Source organism: Apteryx rowi, unplaced genomic scaffold (genome assembly GCF_003343035.1).
Source record: "Apteryx rowi isolate R43461 unplaced genomic scaffold, aptRow1 scaffold_49, whole genome shotgun sequence".
NCBI classification, from domain to species: domain Eukaryota; kingdom Metazoa; phylum Chordata; class Aves; order Apterygiformes; family Apterygidae; genus Apteryx; species Apteryx rowi.
The window spans coordinates 3,286,903-3,310,525 of record NW_020450749.1 but is presented as its reverse complement, the minus strand read 5'-3'; the positions used below and the strand labels follow the sequence as shown (position 1 = coordinate 3,310,525).

At 37.3% G+C, this 23,623-nt stretch overlaps 2 protein-coding genes across 16 annotated transcripts in view; one reads left to right on the top strand and one right to left on the bottom strand.

Annotated features, from left to right (window-relative positions):
• The window catches only part of APPL1 (adaptor protein, phosphotyrosine interacting with PH domain and leucine zipper 1), a 35,922-nt gene extending 25,577 nt beyond the window's left edge, over nt 1-10,345 (bottom strand). For 3 of the 9 annotated variants that reach the window (XR_003255672.1, XM_026078880.1, XM_026078888.1), the window contains exons 1-5: nt 6,598-6,646; nt 6,164-6,460; nt 4,211-4,323; nt 2,215-2,313; nt 1,112-1,171 (exon numbers count right to left, since the gene is read on the bottom strand). Coding sequence is in view for 8 of the 9 variants with exons in the window: in XM_026078880.1 (XP_025934665.1) it covers nt 1,112-1,171; nt 2,215-2,313; nt 4,211-4,323; nt 6,164-6,197 (306 nt within the window). In the remaining variant the exon portion in view is untranslated. Of the gene's footprint in view, nt 1-1,111; nt 1,172-2,214; nt 2,314-2,701; nt 2,810-4,182; nt 4,324-6,163; nt 6,461-6,597; nt 6,647-7,874; nt 7,961-10,237 lie in introns of those variants that run through there. The other 6 variants (XM_026078881.1, XM_026078882.1, XM_026078884.1 and 3 more) reach the window with 6 other exon arrangements.
• Nucleotides 10,346-10,525: 180 nt separating this feature from the next.
• On the top strand, nt 10,526-22,733 carry HESX1 (HESX homeobox 1). Of its 7 annotated transcripts, XM_026078893.1 has the most exons (7): nt 10,526-10,816; nt 13,120-13,267; nt 16,737-16,804; nt 18,400-18,658; nt 18,771-18,973; nt 19,249-19,350; nt 20,370-20,627. In XM_026078893.1, exons 4-7 carry the CDS (start codon nt 18,445-18,447, stop codon nt 20,466-20,468), a joined length of 618 nt encoding a protein of 205 aa, XP_025934678.1. In that variant the 5' UTR covers nt 10,526-10,816; nt 13,120-13,267; nt 16,737-16,804; nt 18,400-18,444; the 3' UTR covers nt 20,469-20,627. The 7 variants fall into 7 exon arrangements, with proteins under 7 accessions (XP_025934678.1, XP_025934680.1, XP_025934679.1 ...); XM_026078895.1 differs by lacking the exon at nt 16,737-16,804; XM_026078894.1 differs by having other exon boundaries at nt 16,737-18,658.
• The last annotated feature ends 890 nt before the right edge of the window (nt 22,734-23,623 follow it).

Sequence of the window (23,623 nt, the reverse complement as noted above, 5' to 3'; positions counted from 1 at the left end):
AAAATATTAGGTAGGAAAATGTTATCCACTTAAGATACACTGCAAGACACCACTTTGTGAAGTACCTTTTTATTGTCTTGTGAACAAGGAATATTTCGGAAAATAATAAATAATAAATATTTCTCCTTTAAAAAGTCTGTTTCCAAATTAACCGTAGCATTCAAGAAAGATTCAGGCTTGACATCTCTGAAGAATTTTTGATCTGGCTTTGCCAATTATTTTAACATTATCAAATATTAAATAAAATCTGATGTTCATCTTAAACTCCTAGCTTTTAGATTATTTCATTATATGAACTTTTTAAACTATCTAAAAAACATAATTTCTATTCTTGATGGAGGCGAAAGTATGACCAAAATGTTCATAAATTTGAACTGGGAGGGGGGAAACAGTGAAAACATTATTTGTGTATTTTTAAGCCAATCTCATGACTGGCGAAAGAAACAATCCAAAGGAAATAAATCATAAAGGAAATAAATCATAAAAATAAAGTGTCCAATGAAAATAAAAAAAGTATCCAATACGATTTAATTTTTTTTAATTCACAAAAACCACTCTGTTTTATTATGAATTTTATGCAATTTCTTCTAGCTTGTTCATTTTTTCCCCTTCCTCTAAATGAATGCAACTAAAACTGTAACTGAAATAAGGACATTTGATGTATATTTTGATATCTGTAACTGCTAACAAATAGAAATATCATGCCCTGGGTACTCCTAAAATATAATTTACTCTAGCTAATATTGAGAAGTTACTATACTCTCATTTAAGTACCTCGCATAGGTTAGAACTACAAGTGCTATTCAAAAATGGCAGAAACTTGTAGCCATGTTTTTATTAGAATATCTTTCATTATAAAACAAAGATTATTTTATATATCACACAAAGATTATTTTATATATCACACAGATGCATTACATATTTCACAACTACCCAAATTGGAATAAGTTGCTTAGTTATGTTACATTGCTGTGACATACAAGAGACAGCAAAATTTACTGGCTCTAATACCAAACTAGTTCATTTTGATTTTGCAAACACTATGTTTTGTTAGAAGAGAGCAGAAACAGTACGAATCCAGGTCACATAAAAACAACGATTTACACCATACCTGCTGCTCATATTCTTTCAGAAGCTTTGAAGTCAGATGAGTTGCTGCACTTAATTCATTCTGATTAAAAAGAAAAAAGAAGCTTGTTACTTTTTGATTTAAATCAATATAGAAAACTACATATTTGAAGAGGAAACTGCTACAGATATGGAACTTAAAGTAGGAATATTGATTACAAGGGGCCAGATTTCAGAAAACCTAACCACCTGCCCTTCCATTTCTCTATCATTATTTAAAGTTATGGGTATTCACTGTTTACTCAGCTTGCATTATGCACAATGATTCTGTGTTTTTAATGTTACACAGTGCATATTTACATTTAATTAGTATTAGGCATTTGTTACATGTGAAGGAAAGACAGGTTTAGAATGAACCTCAACACCACCTGTTTACAAATTGCATTGAGCTTGTACACAGGACCTAATTAGCAGATTCATGGTAAAGAACAACCTCATCTTTCATGATGCAGTTGAACAGCAGAAAGTACATAAATAAAAAGCAAAATAGCAAGATAATAAAATAAAACTGCATAGCAGCAAACATACAATAAATACGCTAGCCATGAAAGTAAACATGACAGTAAAATAAAAATATGTCAGGACTACTGAATCAGTAAAAGAAAAGTCAAACAGTCCAAGTATATACAAATTAAAAACACAGCCATGATCTCAACTGTTCAGGAAAAAAAAAAAGTTTCTGTCTTTGGCTTAAAAGTACGGTTACTTATACATGAGAAGCGGAACATTATTTTTTCCCTACAATTTATTCGTCTCCCACTTACTACACACTAATATGCACACTAAGATCGTGATGGCAAGCATTTTAGAGATGAGAGATATTAAACAACCAGAAGACCAGAGAATCTTTTTACTTGTCATAAGAAATGCTATTGCAAAACAAGTCCAGTGTGACACTCACAACAATCAAGTTTTTACCTCTCCCTAACATAGAGGAAAAACAATAACTTCATTCTTATTTCACTTCCACATAGTTTAAAAAAATAATAATGTTTTTTATAATATTTTCAAAAAAAACCCCAAGAGACATGAAATGCGGCAGGCTCCAAAGCTTCATAATGCATTCAGGACTATCAGTAACACTACCTGTGCATCATATATTCTGTGCATGGCTTGAAATAACTGATTGACGTAATTGGAAATTGCAGCAGCATCTTCTTCAAACACGCCCAGCAAAGAACGGGTCTGTAAAAACGAAACAGCCAAAGCATTAATATGTCAAGTTAGCAAAATATTTAAATATAACAAAATTTCAAGGTTAAGTAGCATTTGTTTCAGGTTTCGTTACTGAAAAGTTTATAAACCCCCCCAAATTGTTTAAAGGAATAAATACAAGTTGCATATCAAAGAATAAAACAGTATCTTAAAGATATCCTGGCTTAGCCTCACTTGTACTATCAACCTCTCTCCAGGCACATTTTCAGAAAGGACCAAGGAAGATGGACAAGTGTATAAAAAATGGTTGGTGTATAAAAAAAAAAATTGGAGGTGTGGGTGATTACTGGACCCACTACGGTATATTCCCAAGGAAAACGGTAAGAACAACTGGAATTAAACAACATGCCAGGTATACCCATTTATTTTTCAGTCAGATGAAAATGAAGAGGAAAGCTGTGTTTTTTTGATGCAATGTATCCTGCATGAAGACAGTTGCTGGTAGTTGCTGGGCCTGGGCCTATAATCCAGTAACAGTCAACTCTTATCAAAAGACCAAGGAACTGAAAAAACAAAAAAACAACAAAAAAACCCCCAAAACAGAAGAATCTACATCTTGTCATCCTTGAGATATATGTTTCTCCCCTCACTGCCCCATAATGACAAGATCTGTCCTTTTGTTCATAAAAGGATGGTACAAGGGATGGGGTGGAGTAGGGGAAAGGAAATAATCCTGTGACAGTTATGTGATCTGCACAGCCTCAAACTATGAAGAGAGGTAGTTGATGGCTTGGGTTCCCCAGAACACAGTCAAGATGGGTTCAAGCAGAGTAGGAAAGACAAGGAATATTAAGATCTTCACAAGGAATATTAAGATCTTCACAGCAGGCCAGTAGGTTTACTTCCTGGGTTGTTCATCTGTGTAAAATGGGCTTGAAAACTGATTAAGAAAGAAACTTGCTGAAGGAGACTATAGTATCTCTTTACAATTAACTTGGGAGAAATGAAACAGGTCTTGTATAATGACAAAGTGCAGTGGGTGGTTTGCACTTTCTACAAAATTGCAGAATTTCAAGCACGAGAACAGCTGAACTTCCTATGACACTACTAACATGTAAGTGTTCCTAAAAGCTAAGCTTCTGCAGGCAACTTGCAGAAAGGAAGGAGAACTGCCAATGGCAGGGAAAAACCCCTAAGCATAGCAAGGAACAGTGAATTCTATTTTCATATGCTGAAAAGTAAGGACTGCAAGGCTTGTGTGAAGGATTAAATCTTAGATTGCTAAATCACTAAAAAAAAAACCAATGTAAAAGTGATGTTGAATAAGAGAAATCACAATAAAACAGAACAGGTAGGTGTAGATATCTAGGTATTAAAATTATAATGTATGAGGCCATGCAATTATTTTAAAGTTTGTCTTCAAATCATTTTGGGGGGGGGGAGGGAGAAGAATCTGTTATCCAAGTAAAAATAGCATTTGTTATGTCCGAGTTGTGTTGTAAATATATTGTAAGCAATTCTGGCTTGGAGATCTCCATCTCAGAAAAGTATACTAATGAAATTCACTACTAGGTCATTGAGCTGGTTCTCTGTCCTTTGGAGATAGGGATAGGAGTCAGGAGAGAAAGGGACAAACTGTAGCTCAGCAAATTCAAGCTTTTCTTATTTAAGGCCTTGACTTTTGCTGACTGCTCTTGCAGCAATTTCACTCTGAGATCCAAAACTGTACATCCACAGTTGCAATTATTTATTTATTTTTACACTTTGAGGTCTAAACACCCCACAGCCCAACTGTTTGGCAGAACCTAAGAACAGCACCCAGGCTGAAAACACCTGGGCAGGAAAAAAGATGTGTGCTCACTTTAACTGCACAGTTACTCATAATAACTGCTATATTACCATCTGGTCACTTTATCGACCTTCTCACCAGAAAAACTTTAGTGCCCTTTAAAGAGATCAACACCATTAAGGAAGACGATGATTCATAGGTGTTAATTTCCCTCTTCACTTCCCCAGAGCAGTATGATGTGACACCTCTTTCTAAAAACACAAACAATATTATAGAATCAAACTGCAAGTTATTTTCACACACAGGAAGTCTGCATAGGAAGTCTCTAAATTCTGGTTATGTATCCAATGGTAACATCTACTTTCTAATTACTTTCTTTGAATATGGGAAAGTATTTCAAAAAGCATTTAACTCAAGCATTTGCTAAGAGATCAAGTGAATTTTCTGGAGTAAAACAGAATTAGATTGCAATAAAAACTTCCATTAAAATCATTGCTTGAACAAACCCTTCTTTTACAGTTTTAGGAAATCTGCATTTTAGCTTGTCATAAACTTTTACATAGAATTTAACAGCTGACTGTATCCTCCTACCTGCACTCCACCATCCTACTGATTTGATCTCTACATTTCCTTTTGATTCTCTAGAGACAAGAGGATTTGGTCTCAGCCAAAACTCTGCTTGATGCATCTCTAACAAACACTTCACTAATAGGATTACAAAACATAATAAAATTGTTTAGCATGAGCTGATGTGATAGACCATCCAGGTAACTGAAGTATACCTCCATTTAATCCTATTTTAAGTACTTAAATAGCAGATTTACTACAGAAGGTCACGCCTTCCATATATCTGTCAATGGCCTGAGAGCAAACTGGAATAACTGGAAGTAGAGTCCAAGGCCTTTAAAAGGCCTTTCTCAGTTTCAAAGGATATGACTGTAAGCCTTATTGAACTAGGAAAAAAACAGAACTAAAATTTACTGCTCCAAAATTCCCAGGTCATGTGGGACTTCTGGTCAAGAGGAATATATAATGCAATGACAGAGCACAAACTAGCATAGTGCAATAGGACTTCATCTTGAGATCTTCAGAACTAGTAAAACAGAACCACAGAATAATTTAGACTGGAAGGGACCACTGGAGGTCATTTAGCCCAAGCCCCTGCTGAGAGCAGGGCTAACTTCAGAATTGATTAATTTGCTCATGGGCTTGTCCAGTCAAGTCTTAAACTCCAAAAATGGAGACTCCACCCCTCTCTAGACAACAAGATCCAGTGCTTCACCACTCTTACCATGAATTTCTTTTCTTATATATAGTCATAATTTCACTTGCTACAACTTGCGACTGTTGCCTTGTATCCTGTCCTCTTACAAGAGGAGACAGAGGCTGAATTTAACTCCTCTTATGCTCAAGACAGCAATTAGATCCCTCTTACTTAGCCAGCTCATCTCAAGCTAAACATATCTACCTAGCTCCCTCAGTCTCTCCCAGAATGTGCTTCAGTCCCCAAATCTTCTTCCTGGTCCTCCACTGGATTCAACCTCTCCTTGAATTAGCGAGCAGAAAACTGGATACAGTACTCCAGATGTGGTCTCACAAATGTTGACTAGAGTGGAATAATCACTTTCCTCCACCTCCTGGCTATGCTTTTGCTTAAGCAGTTGCCCTTGCAAGGGCACGCTACTGACTCGTTAAACCACTAGGATTACTCACGTTCATCCACCAAGACCCTGCTCCCCAGGCCCTTTTCTCTAGAGCTGCTCCCTAGACAGTCAATCCACAATCTGTATGGTTGCATGGAATTATTCCATCCCAGTTGCAAGACCTGGGATTTGTCTTTGTTGACCTTCATAAGGCTTCTGTTAGCCCGTTACCCTTTGTCAGCCAGCCTGTATCTCAGTTTGGTGCCATCCGCAAGCCTGACAACTGTGCATCCTATTGCATTGCCCATATCACTGATGAAGACATTTAGCAGCTTTCACCCCAGAATCAACCCCTGTTGAATACCACTCACCAGTGTCTGCCTGTTAGACTTCAAAATACTGACTACTACCCTTTAAGCCCAACAGCCCAGACAGTTTTTCCACCCACCTTGTAGTCCACCCATCCAGTCCTTGGTCCACATCTCTCCATTTTGGCCAGAAGGATGCTATTAGAGACTGTGTCAGAATCCTTGCTTAAGTCAAGGTAAATGACATTCAGTGCTCTTCCCTGTGATGAGATGACTGACTCTGGATGAGAAGGCAATCAGGTTGCTCAGGTACAACTTGCCCTTGAACTTAAACGAGACGCTTACTCAGTGCTCTCTTGCATTGTGTTTGCATGGGCCGGCAATATTACTCTTCACCACTAGGGTATCCAATAGTTTGTTTCCACCAGGACAAAATCCTGAATGGGGATGAGCAAAGAATGTACCTGTAACTTTGCACATGCCACATTTGCTTTTCCTAATAAAAGCTGCATAATATTACACTAAAGTCTTAGTTGGAATATCACTTGCAAGACCCATGAAATAAATCCTTTACCTCTAGTGATGTCTTGGAAAGAGCACTTTGCACCATTTTTAGGTTCACACTAAAATTAAAGTCCAGACAAAAAAAAGAAGAAAAAAAATCATATTCACATAACTGCACTTTTTCCTCACAATTTATCATTTTTAAACACTGAAATGGTAAGTTCTCTTTTCTTAGTCTTCCTTAGGCTAAATAACTGCAGTTTCCTCAAAGAGGAAGGCACAGAACTATGGGACCTTAGACAAAAATGAGACTTTGATGCAGCAGATCTGGACAACGGGAAAACCTCTGATGATGTTAGTGAAAAACCTTGGATCACACTATTTAAGAAACATGTGGAATCCTTATTATTAGAAGTTCTTGCTATGTTGAACACTTGTCTTGAAATGTTTAGAATGTAGCGCATCTCCCCTTGAAGCATGAAAGTCTTTTTCAGCTCTCTTTTTCTGACCTTCTGCTTTTAATGATGTTCAGAGAGTACATACAAGTGAGCTACCAGTGACTAAAAAGTATGTTATTTATCATCCATTTAACTTGGATTAGATGAATGGTTGTCTCACAAATATGGTATCACATAATGCTTACAAGATACCTAAAAAAAATAAAAATAATGAAACAGCATCACAAACAAAATAAGTCACTTTAATGATGGTTCTAGTTTACAAAACAAGTAGAAAAAGGTGTGGAGGATGGGTGGAGGAGAAAAGAGGTGGAGATGAACTCAAATGTTTGCCAGGTGTGTCAATATGTTGCATCACCCTAATAGCTGTGACTCTCCCAATGAAGCAGACAGACATGAAAGAATGCAAAAGAAAAAATTACATAGTACCATAACCTCCAAATGGTACACTCTTGACCTTTAAACCTGAACATCAATACTGGCGACCTGCAATTTGAAAGGAGTATCATGCTGGGTTTCCAGATGATCTTTACTTTTTAAAATAGAACACTGCAGAAGAAAGCACTTTCTATGTTTTATTGTAAAATAATCAGCTATTGATCCTCAGACTTCAAATTGACCCTATATCATATAGATGGAAAGGAAAATAATCTGAAATTGGAAACAAGTTATGACAGACCATTGCTTAGCTTAAAAGTTAGAGGAATTGTTTACTCTTGTTTCTAGCAAAAACTTGAGAAATTTTGTATGTTCTCTGAGACACTTTCATCTCATATGAGCAGGTACACTAGAAACTACCAGAGATAAGCTACACAAAGGAATTATCTAGAGAGGCGCCAGCGAATTGTTAAGCATTCCATATCATCACACATATTGTAATGTAACTGACCTGAGGCAGAGCCTGTACTGTCGTGTCTCTTGGCTCTTCTATTGCATAGTGTTTGCAAATGAATCAAGTCTGAGCAGAAACTCCCTCTAAATACAAATATATGTATACACACACACACGTGTAATATATCCACTAAGTTAATTGATATTTGAATCAAGCTGCTTTGCTTAGCAAAAAACATGTAAACTTGGCATTTGGTTTATGTCTACAGCCAGAGTGGTTAGATTTTTATCTTGCATCAAGAGGAAATTAATGGTTTTGCCATGGTAAAAAAACCTTTCTTTCCTTCAGATGCAGAACAAGTTTGATTTGATATTCATTTAAAATAAATCTCTCAAACATGTCTAAAACCACACAGTTCCCATACACAATTCACCACTAAACAAATGTCTAGGTTGATGATCTCCTTCAATATTACAGCAAAACATTATGAATACTCCATCATAATCAGAAGGTCAAGGCAACTCCTGAACATAGCAGAGTTTTCTCTTTCACCAAGCAACATTTGTTGCCATTTGTGGCATTAAATACTATCCACTACCAGAAGCAGAAGAGTAAAATCTGACAGCGATTAAGTAACACAAAACTAAAGTGTCTTTAACTGCACTGATTTCAAAATAACAGAAATGAACTGTTGTAATGAAAAAAGCAACTAAACCTCCACAGTTTTCTAATAGGTGATCAGTCAGAATTCACCTGAAATATTAGGTTGGCTGAAAGATGTAAAATTTTGTACTTAAAATAGGAGACTATATAGGCAAATCTGATGATCTTGCACATCAGCAAGTAAACATTGGGCTGAGTAAGGCATGGCTAATCAGTATTTATCAAAGATAACCTTAAATGAAAGATTCTAGAGAGGCAATAAAAGAATTTACAATCATGTTCCAATACGTAACCTTCTCATGTGCTTCCCTAATGACACCCCAGTCTAAAGTGCTTGAAAAAAACTCTACAGCCTACTTGTCATGTGTAAGATAAATTTAGGATTCATAACATTTCCTATAAATATGAACAGTTCTGATTTCCATACACTGGGAACAGATCTTCAACAGGCAATTCTGTTAAACTAGTATTATTATAGTGCATTCAGAACTTTTGCTCTTTGAGAGTACCTCAGTTTTAGTCTCTGGGTGAGAGACTACACTACAGGTTAGATCTCATCTGAAACTCAGTGTGACATCTGGCATTAGAGTTACATGGTGCACACTCCATTGGAAAGCAATGATACACTTTCAACATGATCTTCTTCTGTTGTCTTTTCTAAGCAGGCCCTCCACTTGACGTGGATTTGTTAAAATGGTTGTCATTGTGGGGGTAAAAATTCCATATTAAGCAAATGAAAGTTTCTGTTCTTACAGCTGAGGAATCAAAAGCACCAATGCACATGCTATTACGATATAGGAAGTCTTGCTCATCTGCATAGACAATGCAGCAAAACGAGCATATTAATTCTAACCGCCGACATATGAGAAACTATATTATAAACTAACTTTTTTGCATGCCTAAGAAGAGTGTGTACAAAGTACTTGCTGTTGCTGCCAGCAACAGAAACCAGCACAACTGAATAAAGCATTTCCTGCTTAATAATAGTCTGAAATGGCAATGTAATATATGGCATCACTGACAAAGGTCAAGCAGTAGAAATGGAAGTAAAGAAAACGGAGCAATTAAAGGTCTCTCAGCACCATGCATTTCCCATCTTCTCACAGCATTTACAAGACTCACGATAATATCATTCAGTAACTGCATTTCATATGCATCTATTAAAGCTTTATGCCTGTTTAGTAAACTACACAGATAACAAAACTCTTCTTGAGAAGTGAAGGATTCAGTAAAGAAGGGTTTTCTCAACACGAGGTCTCCAAAATAAATCATGAATATAAATCTGGCTCTGGGGTAAGGGAGGGAGTCAACACAAGCTGCCACACTGACACCCGACGCAAAAAGCACTTGCATATGCAGCGCAGCATCTCTAGAAAATCGTCATTAAGCTCGCTACTTTGTAAACAGCTAATCAACCCGCAGGTCACCTGAGACGCTGCGGTGATGTAAGCGGCAAGAAGGCGCCGCAGAGAGACCGGGGCGACCCCTCGCCGGGGCGCTGCTGGAGCTGACAGCCCGGGAGCCGCGATCGCGGGCGCAGCCGTGCCGCACCAGCGGCGAGGAGGACGGGAAGGCACCCGGCCCTGCAAGCCGCGTCTCTGCGCCGCTCCCGGGTCGGACTTCTCCCTCCCAACGGCCGCCAACGTCTCCCCGAGCCCCTGAGGGACGGCGGGGGGGGGGGGCGCGCGGGGCCCGGCTCACCCGCGCGGGGCCCGACCTGGCCTCCGCCCAGCGGGCTGCGCCGCGGCCCCTCTCACCTGGGGGCTGTCCTCCAGCGTCTCCTCGATGGGGAGCTTGTCGATGCCGGGCATGGCGGCCGCCGCGGTGGACTCTGCGCCGCTGCAGCTCCCGCACCCCACAGCGCACCCGCCTCACTGGGCCCCTCCCCCCTCCCTCCAGGCACAGCACGGCCGCCCCCGCCTCGCGCCGGATGTCCCGCCCCCCGCTCCCCGCCTGCCCTTTCTATTGGTTCCTCCGCCTCAGCTTGCCCAGCTTCTTACTGGTTGGCGGGTGCGTCAGTTTGCCCGTATGCGTGGGGGGGGGTGCGGTGGGGTGCGTCGCGCTCGTGCGTGGGCGCGAGGGTTTTTCTCCTCGTCCCGCTCTTTCGCTTCGCGCGGGGGGTGGCGGACGGGCCGTTAACGGTCGCGCTGCGGCTCTTTGCCTCAGCGCCTGTCGCAAGCTGAGCCCCTGTCCGCTGAGGGGAAGGGAGAGCGCTGCGTCGCCTCCCGCCCCCGCCAGTCGAATGGGGGACGGAGGAGAGGGGGCTTCGGCTCCCCTCGCGCCTCGGCAGCTCGCCGTGTCGCCCGGTGCGCCTGGGCTGCCCCGAGGCCGGGCAGGTGAGTCAGGAGCGCTGGCGCAGGGCCGTCTCCGAGCCGAGGTGTCGAGCTGTGCGGGCCTGCAGCCGCGGCCGGATGTGGTTGTCAGGCAAAGCTGCTGGGAAAACGCTTTTTTCTTTTTTTTTTTTTTTTCTTTTTTGAGTTTGCAGTTACAGGCGTTGTGTGTTAAGTCAGTACATCCTTCTAGCCCCGCTATAGCCAGCGGAATTTTGTCTTTTTTACTGTTTGATACCGTTTTCCTCCCCCCCCCCAAAAAGAAAAAGATTATTTGGGGGGGCAGAATAATGCTATTGTAGTCCTGTTGTGGTAGAACTGTCTTTTGTGCTCTCCTGAGCGCCAGGAACACCCCTTTTTGAGAAGTCCCCTCTTATCTGTGTCTCATCCTCTTCCACCACCAATCAGGGCTTTTAGCAAGAAAGGATTTATTTCTATCCATAAATACTTAGTATTTTTTGTTATGAAGTCACAGTTTCAGCTGAGGACCTGCTGCTCCTTGAATGAGTCTTGAACAGAAAAAAATACACCTTACAGAGCATGATCTTTCTCCTTCAGAAGAAGAGTGTAATCAGTCCTAATGGGCTCCATGCTTTCTTAGACTGGATGGACTTACTGCTACAGACTGGTGGCCAATTCTAAATGGCTAAGACTACTGTGAGGGCTTATTTGAATTGAAATTCAAATAATTTAAATTATCATTGTGCACTGTTTAAAAAATAGCATATTCTTAAATTGCCCTTTGTACAGCTCTGAGACTAGGATGTTTTGATCCCCATTATTGTACTTTAAATTATTCTTGTAGATTAAGCAATTTATATTTTAAGGATAGAGCAGTCTGTACAAATTGTTAATTAAGAATACCTAAAGTTTCACTTGCTTAAAAACAGGTGAAAATATGCTACGTGTCAAGTAAGATGCTGTATAAATACCTAACAGAAGAAAAAAAACTTACAGTATATTTGAATTTAGGAGCTAGTTCAATCCTATGAAATTACATGATGATATTTCACTTCCACATTTTAATAGAAAATTGGTAACATTTTAGATACATTTATTATTAGGGATAAAAAGAAGAGGCTCTTGCCTCTGTTTCCTTGCTGTTTTTACCTTTTGTGGCTGGGTGAACTTAGTATAAAACCAGATTAGAAAGTATGCTAAATTAGCCAGTGGAGTAAATGATTAACTATTGTACAGTCTTATTATGAAGACCTTCTTTTATGTTTGTATAAGATTACATTTTACTTTTAAAAGCAGATGAAGGAAAAGGCTGACATTAGATTGTAAACAATTAAAACGTTTTGATTTTATTTTTTTTTTTAAGAGTGGTGAGGAATTCTTAAAGTTACAACTCAGTTCAGTCAGTTCGTTTACCAGCTCAGCTGGTGACTCATGTGGCCTGAGGCAAGTCACACTACTTCACTGTCACTGCTCTTTCCCTGTCACATGAGGGCGATAATAGAATTATCTTACAAGGTATTTTAAAGATTAAGTCTTATATCTTCTTGTTTGGTCTTCTGTATTAAAATATTACTTGTTGAGCTATGATTGGATTCATAATTGCATGACACAACGCTAGCATTGTCTCATGACTTATATATTTGCCTAATTTTCTGGTTTTGAGATCAGTTAACTTGTGACCGATTTTTACAGCTGTCTCCTGTAAGAAATGCTGTCTGTTTTATACTATATATAAAATACATTTCCTTAGCAGAATTAAAGATGGTAGCAAGTAACTTTAAACAGAGTTGTTCTTGTTGCCTTTGTATTTTTACATCATTAAGTGGCAGAAGAAAAATGCATTTGTTTAGTTGCTGTGAGTTGAGAAGAACAGCTCTTAAATCAGAGAATTAAATATTTCATTTAAAAAAAGCGCTAACATGTCTTTAATATGTAGAAATGTACTTTGGTGTCTCCACTGGCATGCAGCATAAAAATGTGTCTTGATTCAGTTGCCACTGGCTTTAGTAGCAAGTGGGGGCCTTTTTCATAGTTCTGTAATATAATGCAGCTTCTTTTAATTAGTAGTCAGGATTTTTAAGTAAATCCATTACATAGAAACACTCTGTAATGCCTTACTAGTCCTGTTCTTATTCTTCGTGTACGTTTTTACAAGTGTTAGAAGGCATCAGAAAGTTTTATTTGGGATGCAAGTTTGACAGCAGTAGAGGAGTTTGGATGATAATAAATTTAAGAATTCCTCTGAACCCACTAATCGGTGTTTTCTAGTGTTAACCTCTTCCAGTGATGTACGTATTTTTGTTAGTCTGTGTGATTCTTTTTTTCTTCTTTGTATAAATGATTCTTAGGAAACCTGAAGAATGTGATGAACTGACACTTGGCACTGTGCAATCAGGGAGAAGAGCAGCCAACAGCTCTTTAGAGCACTTCAGATGGGTCCCCTAATGGAGTGAACATTTGCCTCTGCTGGAGGGTGAAAGTGGCTGTATGGATAAGGTAAGCCTTATTTGCATTTACACACACTTTCTCGGACTTTTGCTAGTGCCACCCTTGGACTTACCTTTAATTTATTTGTGTTCATTTAATCCTCCTGGATTAAAATAGCTTTTACCTCAGCCAAGAAATAATTAACTGCTTTTAATTGTTTTTTTGAGAAAATAGGTGTTAACAATTTTGAGGCATTCTTACCTTTAAAAACAAAAACCCACACTAAGTTTTGGAGTTGGCTTTGGCTATAACCTTTGTATTTGCATTCAAAATGTATCGGGAAGGGAGCCCTGTGTGGAATGTCTGTGGTAGTGAGATACTGCTGCAGTTGGGTAAAGGAACTGAGGGAAAGGTGAGATGAAAGGCAATTTTTCTGTGCGATAAGTAATCAAGAAAGATTATATATGCCATTTAGCCCTTTTCTAAAAAGCCAAAGATACTGCACAGGCTATTGCAAAAGGTGACTTGGCCGTGGAGTAGCAATAGGTGACAATGGTAATAGGTAGCGACAGTGAGCAGTGGGGTTTTAGATGGAAGCCACCAAGAACTCTTCATGTGGTCACTTCAGCTGGTATAATGAGAGTCCTTAGAGGCTTCACTTCTCTAAAGGACAAGAGCTCCATCCACTCAACAGATGGACTCTACTGTCCCTCAGCAAAAAACACCAGAAAGGGAGATTAAAGTTAGCTGCCTCATCAGCCATGGCATGCTGTAAAAGGAGAGGATCTGTGTATCCAAGGAGAAGTAATTTTTTCTATTGTTGATTACTCAGGATTTTCAACCTAATGTTTGTTGTATTGCTCTGGTATTTATTTGCTCAAAGGTATTTATTTAAAACTCTTCTGATAATTTCATATGGCTTGCAGGTGAAATCTTGGCTCATTAGAAATGAACAATAAAAGGGGATGTCATTTTTAGTGAAACCTCAAGCTGTATTTACGCTTTTAGTAGAAATTCCCAGAAACTGAGTCTGGTTCTTTATTGCCAGGTATTCTTAGATCTAAAACACTGTAACCTTTCTGTTCCATGAAAATGTATTTTCATTTTTGTTTTTTCTTTTTTTTTACAGAAAGGTTTGACCTTTTTTTTGTATTGATGACAAGTAATTTTTTTAATATAACTAAGCAACTCTTAGTTGCTTCTCTTCATAGAAATATTGCGAACTTTGAATGTTAGACTTTCAGCCAGGCTTCCTGGTAGATATATCTCTACATGTATATAGTTTTGGTATAAAATAGACTTGTTATCTTTAGAATAATTTCTCTTATCTTGTGAAAATTTTATAACCAGTTATGTGGAGCTGCATTAACATTATAAAAGTCTCTTAGAAATATGGTGTTTCAATTTCACTGAATTCATCAGAAATTAAAAAGTATGGTGTGTCCATACGTCTATTTTGTGAACTTCTGAATTGGTACTTCCAGTTCCTATAATCAGTTGCTGCTGTGAACTCAGTTTAAAAACAATGTTGATATGTTTCAGTTACTGCATTGTTGTCTCTGGGTGTGAATCAATTCAGCATTAAGCAAATTAATGTAATATGAATATTTTAATAGTAGCACAGTTTCTTATTCAGTTATTTGAATGTTCATTGTTGAAAAAACTTAGTGGCTGGGCAAGTATAAACACCAGATGGCACTATTTGATTATTTTCCAACCTGTGCCTAACAAATTTATATATCTGGGTTTTGGTATATTCTGTGAAGATTCTTTTTGAGAGCTACCACAATCTCTTTTCCCTGAAAAGTCGTGGGGGGGAAAAAAAACAAAACTGAAAGATGATGAGTGTCTCCAAGTGGGAGCTGAAATCAGAATACCCTACTGAAGGTTTTCTTCATCCTCCACAATCTCAGAAAGTCCAAAAATAAATTATAAATATTTGGTCAACTTAATGGTTAGCTTTGGAGCGATTAAGTGTGTCTCATAAATATTTCTCTAACACTGCATATGCCTCTCCTGATAGTTCTTGGTAGCTCGTTGAAGAGATCACTTATAAAGGTAGTTACCACTCTGGGACTTGGTCCATGTGGTTATCCCAGTCTCAACCATGAGGCTGAGATTAATTTCATTTGTATTCATTCAAATGGAATAAATATTTTTCTGAAAGGCTTTTGTATCAGTGCTTGTGTGTTTTTATTTTTCAGCTTTTTTAAAAAAATAAGTAGTTGTCTGTATTTGGAAACCAGCTGTTTGTATTAAAATCACTAAGAGTTTTTGTATTTTTAAAGTCCACATTAGTTTCTGGATTCAACAGACTGTCTCTCCATCAGTGATCATGCTTATATGAAACCTTTTCAAGACAGAAATCTGTAAGCAGCTCAAAGTTCAGAATAGGTGATGCGTTGTTTTCTTGATATGTTTGGGCTTTGGGGGTTTTTTGGCTTTTTTTTTTTTTTTTAACTGTTAGTCCATGTATAGCTGTACAGGCAGCAAATTGATCTACTAACAGCTGAAGACTTTGCTTGGAATGATCGCTATTACACAATCACATGTATACAAGAGTTTTTACATTCTCTTCAGTAACTTTAATGCCTGTTGTGCAGTCTGCATATGCAAAATAACTGTTTGCAGTCAAGAAGAGGAATCCTTTTGGTGTTAACTAAGGTCATAGGTTGCCATGTTGGGAACAGCTGCAGTGAAGCATAAAGGGCTGTAAGGCCATTGCTTGACACTGTCCGTCACAGGAAGAGATCGGTAGGACTCCACTGACCTTTAGTTCACCACGTATTCCATCATGAAACTGATGGAACTTCCTGGGCAGAAGAGGCTTTTCCTGAGGCTACCAAAATATGTGTTAAAGGCTCCTGTGAGTAGTGAAAGTTCCATAAAATTTTGATCTGGGCATTTCTGGATTTTCCAGCTAGGAAAAGTATGTCAACTGCTCTGCAGTTTTCTGGAAACTTGCACTGGGTTTCCTGAAGAAAGGAAGGTTCATGTGTTAAGGGGAATCTGAGAGATTTTGTCAGGTATGCATTTCTTTTTGTCAGATGCAACACTGCCTTACCCTCTGAAACCTATGATCCACAAATTGTTTTTGCCATGGGTGGTGTTTTGTCTGCATAGGGGTTCATAAAATAGCATTAGCATTAGCGTAGTACAGAAGACACACATGAAGCACTGTCAATGCATTCTTGCCATTCTCAGTTTTGACATTCTGCTACAGATCTTTTATTGAACATAAACTGATTTGGGCTTCTAAGGCAGCACTTTAGCAACTTAATCTGGAAGCTCGCACAGTTTGAAAGCTTTCTGCTCAAGCAGAGAACTGGAGTGTTTTCATCAAATAGATACAAAGGCAGTCTTACTCCCAGATGTCTCTGTGATATTTATGCGTGACTGTGTCAAAGTTGATATCATCAGACTGGGTTTCATTGGCCAATGAGCAACAGTCAGTTTCGTACACTGATCTTTATCACTTTTTTTCATGCTACAGTTTATTGCTTAGGCTGTTAAATGATAGCTGGACCTTAACTTCCAGGCAGTTATTGTGGAGTTATTCTGATGCCACTTCAAGACCCACTGATGTGTGCTGATAAGGTGCCTTTGGTAAGATCCCTTCTTAAATTGTTACTTGTTCTGATAGTTCAGTTTGGCAACAGTCTCATTGCACAACACAAAATCAGTCTGAGTAAGTCAACGTTCTCCGGCTGAGCATCCTTCCACATAAAGTTATATATGAGTGTACTCTCTCTGTAGAATCTTGCTCAGCACTGTCATCTATTCCATACTGTGCTATTTCTCTAGTAGTTTTCCTACTTCTTTCTGTTCCTAAAGATTAGTCTTGTTTTTTTGTGAATGTACAAAAATTCAAAGTGGAGTTGGTGTTTAGTTCCTGAATATTAGTTTTTTAGCCATGTGAATGTGATTCATTACACAGAATAAACCACTTTGAGAAAGTGACAAAATGGGAGAATGTGAAGAAGGCCAGATTTTTCCCTCTAAAAGTATGTCCTACTTAATATGCTGCAGATTCAAAGTTTTATCGAAGAGGTACAAAATTTGCATCCTGAAATTAAAACATTCTGCTTTCATTTTTGCATGTTATCAAATAAAGTCCTGTCTAAAATAAGAAAAGGGGAGAACTCTGTAAAGAGGTTGTCCTAAATCAAAAGCTAGTTTTGAACATGTGTGAATTGCTCTGTGGCCGAGAGGTGAACCTGAATGTAAGAATGTTATAGCTGGTACTTTCTTTGTAATGAACAAAATCAGAATGTTGGGTTCAGACTCTGAACTTCATAATGTACGCTTTACCTCATTTTTCCCCCTTACTCATCTTTTTTTGGTCATTTTGCATGCTATCTCTATAGGATTTAAATAAATTTCTCTTGGTTATAAACCCACTTAGGAGAAATGAGGAGGAACCTCTAGTAGTAAAAGGATCTTGAGGTTTTTAAATCAGTAAATTAGAGTGTACTGTTTTACTTCAAGTTTTGCATGTACATTGTAAAGAATATTAAGGAAATTTCACATATATTTCTTTCAAAAAAGCTGCAACAAAGCTATTTTAATAGGAAAAATGAGTGCATGAATTATTTAAAATAGTTGGTGCAACTGTTCCTGTTAACTAATCCATGCACTTGGAAGGCAATTACACTGAGCTTTGACAACATTGCCAACCCACTGCACAGTGCCTTATGCCAAAAGCTATTGTTTTATTGACCACGTTCACCATTACATATGCATATGAAAAAACAGAGGCATTTTCGTTGGGATTACCCTAATAGCATTAAGAGATTATTTTTTAAATTTCCTTGGAAGGAAATTCACTTAAATGAGATTACTTATTACTTGACTGGTTTCCTATCACGCTGCTATGTTTAGGTAAGCGGAGTCCATTAGAGTATAAAGTTTTTTAAAAAATTGATTTTATACATTAATGATTTCAAATAAAAGAGAAGTACTATATTTGTGCATGGCTTCTGTTGAGAAAGTTAAGTCGATGTTCTGGTTAGGAGAGATAACACTTTTTGTCCCTCTTGGTGGCCCCCCTAGTGTCACCATTAGTTGCTAATTACTTGCAAACAAATAAACAATTAACTCCTCGTGCCTCTTGGTGGGAGAGTTTTCATTGACATGCTAAAACTTTCTAATAAAAGATTTTAATTAATGACGTTGCAAATCCAACCCCCTTGTCAACATAGCTATAAGGAGGACTTGCAGAGAAATGCAAGTACAGTATAGATGGTATGCTGGCTGAAGGTGAAAGCATGGCAAGTACATCGCTGTGTCCTGCTAATACATCGGTGTCTCAGAATCTTCAGAAAGTGTCTGGTTTTGTAGAAAACAAAACCGCACAGTGCTCATTTTCCATTGAAAGTATTTTGGGATTGGAGCAGAAAAAAGATGTCATTCCAGCTGTGAAACCTCACAGACCGTGGATGGATACATGCACCAACCTGGGTAAGTAAACAGTCAGTTTTGTAATATCTTAAGCTTTTACTCCTTTAAAAATGTATATATTGTCATATTTCTACTGAAAACCAGTAAATTTTTTGTTGCTTGCTTTTTCTAGTTTTACGTGAAGACAGCAATCCTCATATGCAAATCCCTGTTTCCTATGAAAACTCATTATTTCATGCTAACAATAATGCAATGCAAGAGGAAAAAGTTTTGAAATGTGAAAAATATTTTTCAGTCACTGAAAGGTTATCTTTCAAACGAGAATTGAGCTGGTACAGGGGTAGAAGACCAAGAACTGCTTTCACTAGAAACCAGGTAGGGATTCTGTTACCTTTTAAATAAAACAATATAATTTAGTAAAATGTTGGTAGAAGCCTGTAACAGCTGGCTAATTCAGTGCTATATAAATCTGCGTAAAGAAATGTAGTTAGGCACTAGTGTAAATGCACAATCAGAATTGTCCAGACACTGTTCAGAAGTCTCCTATTGAACTAACTAAAGTGTGTTTTGTTTCTTTTTTTTTCCTTTTTTTTCCCCCCTCCTACAAAGGTAGTAATAACTATTCAACAAGTGTGTTTTAATCTCCTCAGATTGAAGTTTTGGAAAATGTTTTTAAAATGAACTCCTACCCTGGCATTGACATTAGAGAAGAACTAGCTCGCAAATTAGATTTAGATGAAGACAGGATTCAGGTAATTAAAAAAAAAAAGTTATTTGAACACTTTTGTAATTCCATCTATATGTACTCTTCAGTGATATAAGTAGATAGATGGACAGTAGCGATAACTTTAAGAATCACAAATTAAAATAATATTAATTTATTCATATGATATGCCTTCAGTGATATCTAAAATGGAAGCCACTGAATTCCTTCCCAAGTCATAAGCCTTCTTCCATAGTATTGATATGGCATTCATCACTGTAATATTTCCATGATCTTTGCTTTTTTTCACCTCCAGTTGTAATGTGCAGAACTTCTTCATTTGCTTCCAGGTTTTAAAACCGTGTTTACATTATGCTTTTCACCATGTCTGAAAACCAAAGTTGAAACCAGTATTGAAATAATTTGTATGAATGTATAAGTATTTGGTGAGATTGACAGTAGAGCATTAAACCACTGAGCATTAAACATAGAATGTTAAATTCTTTTTTTTTTTTTTTAACCAATGTTTGAGCCTGTGTCTTTTGTGAAAAGCACTATCTACTCAGGTTTTTCAATTACTGATTTTTCAACTAATCAAATGTGATAAGAAGCATACCATATGTTTCATTAGATTTTGGGCCGGGCCTTGGTACTCACTAAGCTTTTGATGCACGTCTGATTGCAGTTGATATTAAGCTTTATGCTGCAATTAATTCAGCAGCTCAAGAAGTAACACCTTAAGTTCTACTGACTCATGTGTGAATTCCAGATACTCAGGGTCTTCCAGGGTCTGATTTGGTGTCGCTGAAATTGATACTAGTTTTATTGTTAATTACAGTGAAGCTGGTCCTCACTTTCCAGAAAAGCTGGGAAATACTCTATTGTTCTGTAGTCTGTGGTGTTACTAAAATTATTACAAGTTATATGCTATCATCTGCAAATTTTAAATTTGTATTGAACTTCCAAACTACTGGCATTTTGTAGAATACTATAGAAGTGTGTAAATATTTTTTTATCCTGCTTACTGTGCTGTATTTCTGAAAAGCATGCTTTTTATTTCAATTTTAGATCTGGTTCCAGAACCGTCGTGCAAAACTGAAAAGATCACACCGAGAATCTCAGTTTCTAATGGTGAAAAATACTTTCACCTCCAGCCTGCTAGACTAGGAAGAAGAATGGTTTGCCATTAAGCTACTACAACAGAACATGAAGAATTACTGAAATTTTCATAATTTGTATTAAGTAATGGTATTAATTCTATGTTTTTTATCCCTAGATTTGAAAGATTTTCGTTTTCATTCAAATAAACTGTAAATATTTGAAGTATTATTATAATCTTTCTGTGGAAAAAGTAAACTTTTCCCATATATTTTAATAAATATTTTCAGAAAAGTTTAGGTATTTTTGCAGTTTGGGGAAAAAAAATAATAGTGCACAATATTTTCAGCTACTATGTATTATTACAGCTTAATTGAAGACAACAAAACTTCATAGTTTTAAAAAATTCAGATTAAAGTCTAAAATATATGATATGCAAGAGATTGTGCATTACATTGGAATTTAAATAGCTTATAAAATAATTGTGCTATCATTTTCTTAAAATTGTTCTTTGTGTAAACTATTTCATCTCAAGCGGAAGTATTTAAGTGACTATTTTCAGTTTCAGCAATTGCTTGGTTAAAAGAGGGTTAAAACTGATCCTTTTTACATCATATTAATTCATTTATACTTAGGATAATATTTGCCTATTTAGTACTGCAATTAGATATCTCCTGTTTCGTCAGTATAAACATTCCAGTTACAGAAATTGCCCTCAATATCTTTTAATGAGAGAAAATGAGAAATATCTTTTAATGAGAGACAGGATCTAATCAGTTGGGACCAGACCAGATATCCAGATAACTTCCATTAATTTTATGGTGTTTGACTATTTTTATCAAAGTGTGTATGAAAGTCAATATTAGGTAGTCAACCTGAAGTCAATATGCATAAGGACAGCCTCATACAAAAAAACAACCCTTTGTGGCCCTGACATAGGAAAGCAGTGCGAGTGTGGGTATACACTGTTCCTTGTTCCTTGCTTGAAGTGCTAATGTCCTTCAGTGAGAACTCAGCTCATGTTACTTACTTGAGATGTGTTCTACATCGACCCAGATATACAGAAACCCTGATAGCAGAAACTGATTTTGTGTCAAGCTGATGGTTCAGCAGAAGCACTAACTTTAACTGAAGTTTCCATCTGTAGCAACCAATAAATCCTAAAATAAAGAACTTAAGCAGAAGACTTTAACTGAGTTTTCCCACTTGATTTACTTGAAAGATAAATTTTATTTTGAACCGAAACTACATTTATAATAGTCAAAATATTGACCTGAATCATTTTATTTGATGCAAAGAAAATGTTTCTTATCATAAAAGACTGAAAAACAAACAATCATAGGGCAAGATTCTGAAAACTAGGGAAAAGAAATGATGTGAGTGCTTATGACACTTGCATGCTTTTTATCTATAATTCAGAGTACTGATCTCAGACTAACTATCCTGCCTTGAAGAAATGCCTAGCCACTGAGCTCTTAGGTATTCTGGTGTTGGTTTCCAGATTTCTGTTGGAAACAGTTTTGCTTTGTATAAAATGCTTAGATGTTTGCTGGAGGAAGAATTTGAGCCCAGTTCTCTAAGGTACGTACCATAGCTACCAGGCTGACTCACTTTCAGTCTCTGACACTCAGTTTCTGTGGAGTCAGTTATGTTAATGGGGACATGAAAGTCATTAATAATATAGGTTAGATGTAAATAGCAAAAAAGGAAAAAGGAATCCCATAAATTCCTCCAGTGTTTTATAGTGCAAATAGTTAAATGTGTTCTTCACTTGCCCTTTCTTGTTCAATGATTTAAAAAAAAAACTTTTTTGCTCAATGTAGTATAGTCTCTAGAGGTAGGCATTAAAATTTTAAAGGCCTGTCTGTACTACTTCCAGACAGTTCTTAAATCCTACACCTCTTCTAAAATATGCTCTGCTTTTTTTTCAATTGAAAAGTTCTTCAAAAGTAGAGTGTCTGTATTTTACATCTCAATAATAGATGATTTAGTGCGTCTTTGCTGACTGTTTGCAATTTATTTGGAAATGCAGTTTGTTTGGGATTTTACCAGATACATCATCCTGTTGCATCATGAACAAAAGAATTGCTCTTTCTTTCTCAGTGCTTGTATCTGTCGTATCTGCTGTCCTATAGAATAAAATGTAAAACTAATTAAGTTTGGGGAGGAAGGGGGTTGATAGAAGAAAAAAAAATAGCAAAAATTCAATGGGAGAGATGATCAGACTTTAGTCCTTAGTTGATATTTGGGAAGATGAGTTGTAAGTGTAAATAAAAATCACTTTTATTTCCTGCAGAACACTATTAAATAACTGCATTAATTTATGGAACTGCATTAGAGCTAATTGCCTTTTTGTGTCTGTAACTTCATGGATTTACTACCTTCATTATTACAGTAACCATAAAATGTTGAGTTATTTAACTTTGCTTCTAAAACAATCTATTTTGGTGTGAAAATATCAAACTTTTATCCAATATTGAAATGTTAATTATTCATGGATTTCAGAAATAACAATAACACCAAATATTACTAACTGAGTTTCTGTTGCATCTCTGCATTCAAAAATACTTAAAAGACCATTCACAAAAAAAAAAAAAAAAAAAAAACTTACATGGAGCCCAAATCCATTAGTTTTGGAGAAATGAGAAGCTGAATTCAGACACCTACCTGCTCTGAGGTAAAGACAGTATTGGGAATGCATGAGTTTTATTTTGTTTTTCTTTTCACCTCAAAACATATATTGCCTGTGGCTTAATCTTTGTGCAGGTAATTTGAAACTATTGTCTGCTCTACTGCTGGAAACAAGGTTTCCAGCAGCAACAGATTAGACTAATCTGTCCAGATTGATGCCTAAGAACCTTGCTCTATTATCTGGCAAATAGTTAAATGCACCTAATGTCTCTCATAATGGAACTTGTCTCAAGTGACGGAAGTCTGACAAAGCAATTTAAGAGAAGGACTAGAATAATAGCAGAATAATAATAGCGTGAGCCCTGGTATCCAGCTCTCAATTAGCAAATGTTACCAGAAGGATGGTTCATCTGTAAGGTGCCAGTGGTGTTGCACTTAGCACTGAGGGACAAAGAGTTTAATAACAAAATTGCAGTGTTTGCTTCATCTGGGCCTGGTTTGCTCTTCCCAAACTAAAGGTATCAGCAATTCAATAACAGTGGAGGAGAACCTCTAACATCACATTTATATCTGCTTTGACCAGTATGGATTTA